Consider the following 13,953-nt stretch of genomic DNA (forward strand, 5'->3'; position numbering starts at 1 on the left):
GCATCTCAATATAAACTTTTAAATGTTTGACTACTTTTTTCTGAATCATTAACTATCAAATTGCATTTAAAAAAAACTTCATGGGGATCCATTTCTCATACAGGGAAAACAGTTTCCCAAATTTTTAAACTTTATATAATCTGGAAAAAATAATTTTTAAAAGTTGAAACATTTAGACAACTAGAGAAATATATGTTTTCAAAAGTTTATGCTTTGAGACTTACTATTACTACCATATCAAGTTTTGTCTAATGAGTCCATTTCCCTTCTCTTGTTAAGCAAAACCAAAGAAAAACCAGGTAGGCCCACATTTTAATTCTAGGTATTAGCATAGATGAAACTACCACTCTCAGTTGATTTTTCAAAAGACAGAATCTAAAACTTTCTTGAAAACTACTATCTAAAAAAGAGAACACTGGGGCTGGCATTGTAGTGCAGCAGATTTAAGCCATCCTCTAAAATGCTAGCATCCCCTGGGTGCCAGTTCAAATCCTGGCTGCTGTACTTCTGATCCAGAAACCTGCTAATGTGTCCAGGAAAGCAGCAGAAGACTGCCCAAGTGCTTGGGCCCCTGCCACCCATGTGGGAGATATAGATGGAGTTCCAAGTTCCTGGTTTCAGTCTGGCCCAGCCCCATCATCGTGGCCATTTTGGGAGTGTACCAGCAAAGGGAAGATAGATCAATCAAGCACTCTCTCTCCACCTCACTCTCTATAACTCTGCCTTTCAAATAAACAAACAAATCTTAAAAAAAGAGAGAGAATTCTGTGACACCTTGATTATGCTAATTTCAATATGAAAAAAAAAATAAAACTAAGCATCATCTCCAGCCCAGTATTCCACTGTAATACAGACTGTGTATCACTCATCTGAAAGGCCTGAGGCCAGACCTGTTTCAGATCTCAGGTTGTCCAAAATTATCATTATTTTGGAATGTGTACTAGACTTCACTAAGCATCGCAAAATCTGAAATCTGAAATACAAAATACTTCCAAATCTGTAACTCTTGGAATATCATTGTAGCAATTGTCCCAGTAATCTCTAAATTCCGACAATTTAGATTATCACAGAAGTTCTCTCCCTGGAAATAACATTTGGATAACACGATGTAAATATCAATTAGTAAGTGACAATGAATTCAGTACCTCCCTTTTCATTTACTCAAAATTGTGCAGAGTATTATTTAGAGTCATGCAACCAGATTTCCTAGAAATATTAAAACAATAACAAAAAACATTCAACAAATGCAGAATCATTAGCAAGATACAGGGAGTAATGGATAACAACAATCTATTTGTAATTTAAAGTAAATGGGTAACTATACCTTCAAGTACACCCACAGCTAGAAATCTTCCATAGAACAACTCTACCATGGGGTTCTTTGGCTTCTCTTCATCACTAAAGCAAGATAAGAAATATAAATATGGCGAGAATTAAGAGACCTATAAATAAGAGACTATAACAATTATGTAAATATCACACATGTGGTTCTCTTATTTACTGTGTCACCTTGGACAAAGAACTTATATTCTTCCATTTCTTCACACATCAACTGAAGATAATTATAGTAATTAAACTCACAGGACTATTATAAGAGTCAAAATGAGTTAGTATGTGGAATGAGATTAGAGAAAACATGACACAGTCTGGGCTCACAAAGTGCCTGCCACTCTGTTATCATCATAAATTTCAAACTCATATTTGAGTCTGTACAATACATGATTATCTGGACTTGCTGGGAAGGAGAAAAGGCAATATGAATCAGGATAATTTTATACAAATTGGTGGGGTTTTTTTGTTTTTTTGTTTTTTTTTTTGACAGGCAGAGTTAGATTGTGAGAGAGAGAGAGAGAGAAAGAGAAAGGTCTTCCTTCCATTGGTTCACCCCCTAAATGGCCGTTACGGCCGGCATGCTGTGGCTAGTGCGCTGCACCAATCCGAAGCCAGGAGCCAGGCACTTCCTCCTGGTCTCCCATGCGGGTGCAGAGCCCAAGCACTTGGGCCATCCTCCACTGCCTTTCTGGGCCACAGCAGAGAGCTGGACTGGAAGAGGGGAAGAATCCAGCGCCCCAACCAGGACTAGAACCCGGTGTGCCAGCACCACAGGCGGAGGATTAGCCAAGTGAGCCACAGCGCCGGCTTTATACAAACCTTTAATATGTTAGTCCCTGAGTTTACATAAAAGTGCATACAATCTTAAAACAACAGCCATCACCAATATCAGAACAGCTTCAAACCACACTAGCTAAAGAGCTGCTCCATCCTTCTTTGATACTTTGTTTCACTAGTAAAATTAATAGTTTAACTTTCCAAAATATTTAACATATTAACACTTTGGGTCAATGTTTTCCAAATGTTTTAATGTTACTGGTAAGCAGACAAAACATGAGGAGAACTCTGGGATAAAATGATATATTTGTCATATGATCAGAGAAATATGGTGAATGCTCCCAGATACCATACTCTAGCTTGCCGTGGCACACCAAATGGAAAGAAAGCTCTGCTCTAGATGATAAAATCATACTGGTTCAAAATCAATTTATCTCCACAAAAACAACAAACTGAAAATTACTGAGAAATAAACTAAGAAAAGGGAATTTTCCAAATGAGAATATTTTAGATAAAACAGAAAACTTCTACCTTCTTTTAAACATTTTAGAAAAAAGGGAATTAACTTTAATAATTACCAGAACTACAAAATATGACCAGGAACAAAAGAAATTTAATTTTAATAATAGATAGTAAGCAAGATCTCCTCAGTCAGAACAAATTCACACCTTCAGATAAAACAAGTAGTAAACAATAAAGCAGGAAGTTACAAATAAACAGCAACTATGGAATCCTGTGTTGAAGGTAGAGCACTATATAAAACACTCACAAAAAAACCTGGGTAGATCCGAGTGGATAAACTAAGAATTTCAGGGTAAAACAGTCCAGTAATTGAGAGCTTCAATGGGACACAGTTAACACAGGTAGGGACGCAGTGCTCATGCTCTCAGGGAACATATTCAATCTATTTTTGGCAGTTGAATTCTAAAGAAAAGTACAAGACAAGAGAAAAAACAACCATGCCAGCAAGTTTCCCAAGTAGAAGCAATTCCATAGTAAAACTCAGTGCCAGAAGCAGGCATTTAGCCTAGCAGTTAAGGTCACAGTTAAGCCATCAGTGTGCCTGGATTTGACTCTGAACTCCAGCTTCCCACCATTGTGGATCCGGGGAGGCAGCAGTGATGACTCAAATAACTGGATGCTAACAGGGGAGACGTGAATTGTATTCCTGGCTCCTGGCTTGGGCACCAGGAAACCCTCCCTCTTTGTGGGCATTTGGAAAGTGAACCAACAAAAGGGAGATACCTCCCTATCTGTCTGTCTTGACATACGCTCTCTTCTTCCCAACAAAACAAACACAGTGCCCCTAGCCATTATCACTCACATACACACACACACACACACACACACACACACAGATTTAGAAACAGATTCTATTTAATGTATCATGGCAGACGCCAACTGGGTCTCACTAAGAAACCACCAAGAGTTTTGGAGGACAGGAAAAAAGAGCACCTGATAACCAGGGAAGCCAGCAACATAAATTTCTAAACATTCCAAGAAGAAAGTAGCACAGTTTGCAAAAAGATGGAATTTTTTTTCCAATATTATAGTCTTAGTGCTAAGTTAGTTTCTTGAAAGATTTCTCTCAGCTTGGTTTAAGTTCACAGATAACTTTGTGCAAAGAACTGGTCCTTAACTCAGGTATCCTCTCAGAACTAAAACCAAGATGATTTTCTCAGTTTATGATATTATCCTAAGTTTCTGCTACTGTGTTTGGCAACAACTTGAGTAGAATTACACTAAGTGTTAGAAACAATATTATTGTTGGACTGATCACAGATTAAAGTCTTGGCTTTTGTTCCAAAATTCCAAAGGTAAAAGACAAATGTTAATCATGTGTGTCCTAATATTACCCTGAAATACCCTGAAACCTAAGGTTAATGAATATGAAATTTAACATTTTAAGTACTGAAGGAACTACACATGTATAAGTGAAAGTGCTGGCTGTAGAATCCAAACTCTATTCAGACACAGAAATTACATTCTTGTAGCTGTTACTACACTATCAGTCTGGGAAATGATTCTTTTCTTTGTTAGACCTCAAACACAGACTGCAAAAAACCTGATTTTCGCATATAATTTTTCTGAACTTTACCCTCAGAAGACCAAGGGTTCTATCACATAGAAATTTGACTTTTTTTCCTAAGGTTTGATAACAACAGGGAAGAGTGTGTCTATATTAAGTTTGGTAGCATCTCTGGATTGTTAACACCGAGTGATCAGAATATCTTTAATCTCACTGCAGAACACATTTATTGGACCTTGTTTGGACAATGAGATTGGCGATAAATTAAAAGCAGAAAAAGACAGGAAAGAAGTTCCAATCTGGATTTATAGCTTATATGCTAAATGTTTACTTAATTTCTTGTCAAAGAAAATGGTCCACCCACATTTCAAGGAAATACTCTAGGAACAATAGGTAGGTAGATATGAACAGAGTGGCCTCATGAGGGTGGAAGAAGGACTTCCCTGAAAAGTGTCTTGACTTTCTCCTCTATGGAGATGGGAAATGTTTTTTGAATAACTGAGGTTTTAATAAGTTAAGTATCATGGGCAGAAAATAAGCAGCAGTGAATGTAAGGAACAACTTCCCATCTCTGTCCTGTTTCCAGGTCAAGGTTCTTCATATCAATTAGTACCACTGGCATCTTTCCCTTTCACTAACCCAATCCTCCTAATGAAAAGTGATTATTGAATCTACGGAAAAGAAGTGGACCTGTAAGTTTAGCCCTTCCAGGAATCACATTTTAGATTTCTGACTTGATTCAGATCTTAAGTTAGAACCTAAAGCTACCCAGTATTCATGCCCACAAATTCCAAACATCTTGTCAATAATACAAATATTACTGGTATTCTCAAAGGCAGGATTGACAAGGACCAACATAGAGGGAAAACTGAGTGTTATTAACTGACTTCCCAAAAACCCCAGACTTAAACTTCATGGCAACTTACGTCTCCTCTTCAGCTTTCATTTGAAAGGCATCTTCTAACCAATCCAATAATTTATGTGTAAACTCACTCACGTCTTGCTGTGAAAAAAAAAAAATTCTTGTTGAAATTTGAGCTTGCTAATAAAAATACATGTTGCAACATAAAACCTATAGCCAGTCATAGAAATGCATAATTATCAACTCCCAACAGAAGTATCATGTAAAATATTTCATAAAAATGCAAGAAAATGTTGAAATTAAAAATTATAAAATAGTTTGAAAAAATCATCAATGTTATTGATTATTCATATTCATATTCATATTTAAACTTAGAAATTAGATTTAAAAAGTTAACCCCAACAGGAATTTGTAATGAATCTTTATAAAAAGAAAGACTTGTTACCAAAATGTTGTTCACTTTATTTAAATAAAAAAATCATTATTGGCTTCCCTCACAGAAGGAAGATTAAGACTTAAAGACAATTCCGTTTTTTAATTCAACTTATACATATAACCATTTAGGCCAAATGCAATTAAGACCTGTTTGCCTGGACATGTTAAGTACTCACTCCCTGACTACAGACTGGTTCATGAGCAAGCATATGCATCACCTCTCACTATCCCTTTCTTTGGTCTTTGAACCTCTATAACAGAAAAAAGAGGTTTTTGGCACCTACATTTATCAACTATCATTATTGTTTAAATAAAGTGAGTTATAACACAGAGGTTCAAAGAGAACATAAGGAAAAAATAAATCAACCCTAATGAGACTACTGAAAGATAATTTGTATAAGCAATGTGCCTTTACTCAACAAAATAGTCAACTGTAAAATGAACTTACTATCATATATTTTTCCAGCAAGACATTTTTCAAGAGCACGCAAACCAACCTATTCACCTTAAAAACCTTGAAACTAAGGTATAGGAAGCTTAAGTAAATTACTCCAAAGCAACATAGCCAAATAGGATTACAATCAGCAGGAAAATCAAAAAATAAATATCTAAACCACCAAATACTTTGTCCACCTAAGAACTCAGAATGTGATCATACATGAAATAAGGGTCTTTGCAGTTAGAAGGAAGGAAGGGATCTCCAGACGATACCATCTTGGATAATGACCAGTCCTAATTTAAAGGAAGGGTGTTTTCTTAAAAGAAAAAGGAAAATGAACACAGAATATACAGGGGAAAAGGCCATGTGAAGACAGGGAAACTGCAGTTATCCTGCCACGAGCCAGGGACTACCACAAGACACAGCTATCAAAGGGAACATGGCTCTGCCAGCTCCTTTATTTTGGAACTCTGGCCTCTAGAACTGCTATAGAATGCTTTTTATTGTTTTTAAGTCATTCACATTATGGTAACGGTTTTGCTATGGCTGCCTTAGAATAATACCGTAAAACAACTTTCATACCTTTCTGTAACTTTACTCATCTTCAAGATTCTATCTAATAGAAACAAACAGGTTTCCTACTTACCACAAACCCCTCTGGAAGAAGTTAATTACTGTCTTTTGAAGCAAGCATTCTAAAATTTACAATTATAAAATGAAATTTCTACCTACTTTTATCCAAATAATAAGGTATTTACTGTAACATTTTCTTTTAACCTAAATCAAAGGTATGATTAAAATTGACAGCATGACCACATATTAAAATGTCTCCCACAAGACTTGTGCATATCTCAAAACACAATACATTTGAAATATTTAGAGAAAACGTAAAATGTCAGTACAAATTCACTTTTTAAAAAAAAAAATCATGATCCAGGGTGTTCAGTTTGGCATTTAAGATGTCACTTGGTACACTTGAATCCAATGCAAGAAAGCTCAGTTTGAGCTCCATCCCCACTCTGGATTCCAGCTTCCTGCTAATGCATGCCCTGACAGACAGTAGGCGATGGCTGACATACAGTTCCAGCCACCCACATGGGAGATCAAGACTGAATTCCCAGCTTCTGGATTTGACCTGGACCAGCCGTAGCTGTGGCATGTATGTGGACTGTGAATCAGCAGATAGAATATTTATCTTTTAAATAAAATAAAATAAATAATTAAATGATGATGTTTACATCATTTATATATTTAAACTATGTTACAAATATGAATTTCAGATTCAAGAATAAGGAGAACAGAGAACAATTAAACCATTATCACCCTAAATGGATATATATCAACTTAAAAGACCACTAGAGAAAAAGAATCAAAAATGGGTACACTAGTTAGTCTACATTGTCAACTCAAAACAAAGTGGCACTCAGGAACACATTATAGCATGTCAACTACATGTCTCCATCTTGACTGTATTTCAAACAGAAAAAGCCCATACCTACATGAGAGGTATTCAAAAATTTCATAAAAATACATATTGTGAAAAATTATGCATGATTTGATTTGCATCAAACTATCATTTAACTCCATTTTCCACAACCATTTTGCTGTCCTATATGAATCCATATGAAGTTTATACTGTTTCACCTTTAAATATAAAAAAGATACCCTAAAGACCATCATACATCTATGGAAAGCCTCTACAAAAGACAACCAAGAAAAGCACAAGGAGAAAATAATTCCAGACAGAAATTACACTTGAGGGAAAAGGCAATCTTGCTGAAATTTAATCATATACTTAAGAGACACCGGAAAAGACAGTACACATTTAAAGGAAGAAAAGAATCCAAAATAAACAATGAAAACACATTTAAAATCATAACAAGTGACCTACAATGGTGGCCTGAGTTCCTTTTTAGGATTATGATTAATTTTCTGTTGGTGTTACTGTAACAGACAGTGGAAGTAACAAAGCTAAGTAGACAGTAAACGTAAGAGGCACCAGACCACTATTAGAATTATTAATCTTTAAGAAATATTCTGATATGAGTACCGTTTTTGTTCATTTATCTTCATCATACAAAGTAAACTTACAAAAAGGAAGAAAAAAGAAGCATTGGGAAGAAGGTGACAAAATCTTTTAGGACCCTCATCCAAATACCCTCTGCATGCATCCACCAGCCACCACAGGGACAAAAGGGGCTTTCAAAGAGTTAATGGAGAATGCATGTAATGGAAAAAACTGTGCATGAATTTAAAAAAAAAATGTGCAGCAAAATAAACTTTTTTTTTTTTTTGTGAGCTCTCAGAACTTTCCTTATATATCCAAGTAGTACAAAACCTACACAGAAAGCATAGTGGCATTTTGAACCTCTTCTCAAGTGATGCTTTGTCCTCTGCCCATTACTTCCCCACAGCCATCTTTTTAATACTATTTTTGTGCTACTTCACTTTTTTTAAATTTCTGACTTTTCAAATTATATATATGAAAATATCAGTTTGTTTATAATAATTTTCTATTTTTATAGGAAAATTCCAAATGTTATTTTCAGGAACTGGACAAAAAGGTACCAATGTAGCACTCTATAAAATAGAAAACAAACGCAACAATAATCAAGATTCTGTTGTTCAAAACTCTTTTAATTAAAGAAAAATACTCCCTGTCATCCAAGGCAGCAACTGGATCATCACACATCTGTTAAGATTTTCAACTACTCATTTGTGAACCTTCTTATTTTATCCACTATATTCACTTACCAACTTCAATCATAATATAAATTTCAATGCCATTTATTTCAACACTTTTAAATGGCATCAGGTTATTTTTAATGAAGCTTAAATTACTTAAATTTCATGCATTTTTTTTTTTTTGGAAAAGCTACTTAAAGATTAATCAGATTAAATAAAATACAACTGGCTGATAAAGAAGTATAAAAAGCTACCTGCTGTGAGTCATTTGATTTGAAGGCATCCTTAAGAATTTCAACTGCTCTTGATGGATCAACATATTTCCTTTTGGTACCAACAAGAAGTGCAAATAGATACCTCAGCTCTCGCATAAAAGGCAAATTCCGATGTTCCTATTTTTAAAAAATAAAAATAAAAAAGCTGAAGGGAAGATTAACAAAATTCTTATTGGTAAACATATTCATGTTAACAGTGTCCAAAATTTAAACTAACTGATACCGATTAGGGATGAATCCCGCACTCTGTACCACAACCAAAGAGAAAAGAATACTGATGTCATCTATGTGGCTCAAAAAAGTCAAACACACACAGCACAGGACCTATGCTAGGCTCACAATTTCAGCATAAATGGCACATATTCACAGCAAATCATTTCATTTCATAGTCAAGAGTATCTTCACTCAAGTCAGTTTATTATAGACCTTCCCACTCATCAAGGCCCAGTTGCCACTGCGGAGCGCAGCAAGGACAGACAGCCAGCATTCAGTGAGTGCTCACTCCCTGCCAGGCACTGCTCTGGACTACTTTACCCCAACAAACCCATCAATGCCAAAACTCTCCCTCCTACAGGGAACCTTTCTAGACCTCCCCAAGTTACCAATTCCTTTAAAGTTCCACATCTCCTGGGGGAATGCCTTTTAAAGAACAATGGATGGATCAACAACTGCCACTACATGTGATTATCCTAATTATTAGACTAATATTAGGACCTCACCTATTAATATTTAATAATTAAATTTATTTTAATCATTTATTATATTTCCACAAATCACTTGGTTATTTAATAATTATTATAGTTAATATGACTTAATTAAAAATTATTGTAGCTTCTTAATTATTTAAGCATTGCAATATATCAGACAAAATAGGAGGCTAATATATCATCCTCCAAGCAATCCTGAAATCTTTTTTTTTTAATTCACTTTCAAATATATATTTTTTTTATTTTTCTTAAACTTTTATTTAATGAATATAAATTTCCAAAGTACAGCTTATGGATTACAATGGCTTCCCCCCCATAACGTCCCTCCCACCCGCAACCCTCCCCTCTCCTACTCCCTCTCCCCTTTCATTCACATCAAGATTCATTTTCGATTCTCTTTATATATATAGATCAGTTTAGCATACATTAAGTAAAGATTTCAACAGTTTGCTCCCACACAGAAACATAAAGTGAAAAATACTGTTTGAGTACTAGTTATAGCATTAAATTGCAATCCTGAAATCTTAATTTTGCTCTTAATATTCTGTGAGCTTCTTAAAGACAAAGACTTCTGTATCTCTTGCACAGATTTTTGCTACACAAAGCAGGCATTCAATTCTTACTGGCTGATTTAACCATACCCTCCAGAAAAAACAAGAATAACTCACATTGCCAATCACTAACAATTTACTTTAAAACAAGATGATGACATAATTCACATTATTTAGAGAAATGCTTCATGACAACAAATCAGACAAGTAGTTCTAACATAGTTCTTGTAATAACAATTTAATAAACTTAAAAATACTATTTAAACATAAGAAAATTTTCCCAAGGTCACTGAATTGACATTCTCAACACTATGAAAGTACAGGAGTGTGTACATGTGTGGTATGTAACTGTCTTTATATAGCTGTTCAGAACATAATCCATATCAAAATAGTTGCTCTCAAAATACATCCAAAAAGACTCCTAAAAAGAATAGTTGAAGGGAATAAAATTAGTACCAAATACTTGTTATCTAATCCAAAGATTACATTCACCATAAAAATAATTACAAAGTGCACTAATTCTGAAATAAAAATACTCTTATATAAAACAGCTTTTAGTTATAATAAATTCCATAATGAATGACAGAGTTTAAATGCAAAAATTCTAAAATTAGAAAATTAATCCACATTTTTTCTCAGGTACTCCCTATTCCTCACCAACTACCACATATAAATAGGTTTTTAAATTAATACAATGAACTTTAACCCACAAAATAAGTTCCAGAAATAACTTTAACTTCCTAAGTTTCATCATTTATCACTGCAGCTAAGTCAATGCAGTTTGAGACAGTCCTTGCCAACTAATAAAGATGAAAGTAATGATTTTTGAAAATTGAGTAAAATTCTGCTGAGAAGCATATTTGAAAAGCAAAATTTAATATAATCAAACATTTCTGTCTCATCCCATTCTTGTGGCAAGAAATCATTTTTGGAATTTCAAAAGGCTAAGCTGTAAATAAAAGGAAGCTACTCAATTTAGCTAAATCATGAAAATAGCATCTTATAGAGAATTTGACCACTATTTTACTGTTTATAAAAGATTTGCTGAGGTATAACTGACATATACTACTTGTTATGATTTCAAAACTTTACACCAAATGAATTTACCTTTTAATTCTATTTCCACAAACTTTGGAGTATTCTTGTATACAGTACATTAAAAATGTACAATTTCTGACCTTTACACATGCATGAATCCATCAAAGAATTAACACATTCAAGATAACACATTTACTCCTGACCTACAAAAGTTTCTTCATCCCTTGGTCCCTTCCCTAATCATTCACAAGCAACCATACCTACTCTGCATTTTACAGAAATATATATAATTGAACCATATATTAAGTACTCATTTTAGTCTGGTTTCTTGTAATCAGCATAATTACATTTCACTCCATCCATATGGCTGTGTGTATTAATAATTCATTCCATTTTGTTGTTGTGTGGTATTCCATTTTATGAATATGGCACAATTTGTTTTTCCATATGCCTCTTCCAGCGCAGTAGTTATTGATGTACGAGACTTTGGACATATGCCTTCATTTCCCTAAGTAAAAATCTGAAGAGGAATGCACAGGCTAATAGTTGATATTTATAAGAAACTTTTTCAAAGGTATTATAAAGTTTTTTATATTTTCACTAATGGTGAAACAGAGTTCTAATTGCACATTGTACCAGGACACAGATATAGTCTACCTTCTTAACTTTATTTCTTCTAATGGGTATACTGCAGCATTTCTAGATTCACCTAGAATTTCCCCAATGACTCATGTTAAATAACAGTTCATACAGTTATTGACTATCTGCATATCTCTTCAAATAATTTTCTCTACATTAATAGGTTGCTTGTCTTCTTATTGACTTGTACAAGTTCTACATGTACTCTGCATACAATTCCTTTACTTGACATGAGTTTTATATTTTTTCTCCCTGTCTGTGGCTTGCCTTTTCTTCCTGTATGAATCTTCCAAATATTATTTAACTTTGATGCCAATTTCTTTTATGTTCTATGATGATTTTTTTACTTTATTTATTGCTTAAGTACACTCAAATTTTCTTCTATGTTTTTGTCAAAATTTTTATAATTTCAGTTCTTCCTTTCAGGTCTATCATCCATTAAGAATTATCTGATGTTAAAGAGTGTTAGAGGTCAAGGATTATTTCCCAATATGTGACTTCATTAACTGAAAGTATTTTACCCACTGAATTATAATGATAACTGTGATTAAAACAAGTTCACCTTGCATGTGTGTTTCTGTTTCTGGACTTTCTATTCTACCTCATTGTGTGTGTGTATAAATATATATAAAGTTTTTTTGGCTGATAACAGTGCTAACAGTATTTTCATCATTGTAACCTGGTAATCCCTTCTGCATTTTTTTCCTTTTTGAATTATCATTATTCTACATCATTTAAATTTCCATATGAATTTCAGAAACAGCTTGTCAATTTCTGTGAAAAGGACTGCTGAGATTATGGTCAGGATTATATTAAATCGATAGATTAAAACCTGGGGACAACTGATGTTAAAAATATGTCACAGAACATAACATACTCCTGTATCTCTATTATTATTATATTATTATTACTCTCAGCAAGATTTTGTACTTTTCTGTGTACAGGTTTTCCACATATACCTTTCATCTACTATCTTAGAGATAGTATACTTCATATTTTTATGGTATGATACACTTTTTTGTTAAAAGATTTATTTATTTGAAAGGCACAGTTACAGAGAGGCAGAGGCATAGAGAGAAGGAGAGGTCTTCAATCTGCTGGTTCACTCCCCAGATGGCCACAATGGCCAGAGCTGCACTGCCCAAAGCCAGGAGCTTATCCTGGTCTCCCATGAAGTGCAGGGGCCCAAGGACTTGGGCTACCTTCAACTGCTTTCCCAGGCCATAGCAGAGCTGGATAGGAAGTACAGCAGCCGTGACTCAAACTGGCGCCCATGTGGGATGCTGGCACTGCAGGCAGCGGCTTTACCTGCTATGCCACAGCGCCAGCCCCTTGTCTGATGCACCTTTAAAATTTAAATCCAAGACAATCAATGTGATACACCACATTAACAGACTGCAGAAGAAAAACCATATGAGTATCTCAATAGATGCCGAGAAAACATTTGATAAAATACAACACCCGTTCATGATGAAAACTCTAAGCAAACTGGGTTTGGAAGGAACATTCCTCAATAAAATCAAAGTAATTTATGAAAAACCCACAGCCAACATCCTATTGAATGGGGAAAAGTTGGAAGCATTTCCACTGAGATCTGGTACCAGACAGATCTCACCACTGCTATTCAATATAGTTCTGGAGGTTCTAGCCAGAGCTATTAGGCAAGAAAAAGAAATTAAAGGGATACAAATTGGGAAGGAAGAACTCAAACTATCCCTCTTTGCAGATGACATGATTCTTTATTTAGGGGACCCAAAGAACTCTACTAAGAGACTATTGGAACTCATAGAAGAGTTTGGTAAAGTAGCAGGGTATAAAATCAATGCACAAAAATCAACAGCCTTTGTATACACAGACAATCCCATGGCTGAGGAAGAACTTCTAAGATCAATCCCATTCACAATAGCTACAAAAACAATCAAATACCTTGGAATAAACTTAACCAAGGACGTTAAAGATCTCTACGATGAAAATTACAAAACCTTAAAGAAAGAAATAAAAGAGGATACCAAGAAATGGAAAAATCTTCCATGCTCCTGGATTGGAAGAATCAATATCATCAAAACGTCCATTCTCCCAAAAGCAATTTATAAATTCAATGCAATACCAATCAAGATACCGAAGACCTTCTACTCAGATCTGGAAAAAATGGTGCTGAAATTTATATGGAGGCACAAGAGACCT

The 13,953-nt window shown here is 34.6% G+C and overlaps 1 protein-coding gene across 12 annotated transcripts in view; it reads right to left on the minus strand.

The window, feature by feature from the left end:
- The window catches only part of USP25 (ubiquitin specific peptidase 25), a 159,930-nt gene that overhangs the window by 71,730 nt on the left and 74,247 nt on the right, over positions 1 to 13,953 (minus strand). For 11 of the 12 annotated variants that reach the window (XM_017347187.3, XM_017347192.3, XM_051819182.2 and 8 more), the window contains 3 exons: positions 8,814 to 8,951; positions 5,065 to 5,141; positions 1,325 to 1,398 (listed from right to left, as the gene is read on the minus strand). In XM_017347187.3, the coding sequence (XP_017202676.1) occupies positions 1,325 to 1,398; positions 5,065 to 5,141; positions 8,814 to 8,951 (289 nt within the window). Of the gene's footprint in view, positions 1 to 1,324; positions 1,399 to 5,064; positions 5,142 to 8,813; positions 8,952 to 11,477; positions 11,617 to 13,953 lie in introns of those variants that run through there. The other variant, XM_017347193.3, reaches the window with a different exon arrangement.

This window comes from Oryctolagus cuniculus, chromosome 4, assembly GCF_964237555.1.
Source record: "Oryctolagus cuniculus chromosome 4, mOryCun1.1, whole genome shotgun sequence".
NCBI classification, from domain to species: Eukaryota; Metazoa; Chordata; class Mammalia; order Lagomorpha; family Leporidae; genus Oryctolagus; species Oryctolagus cuniculus.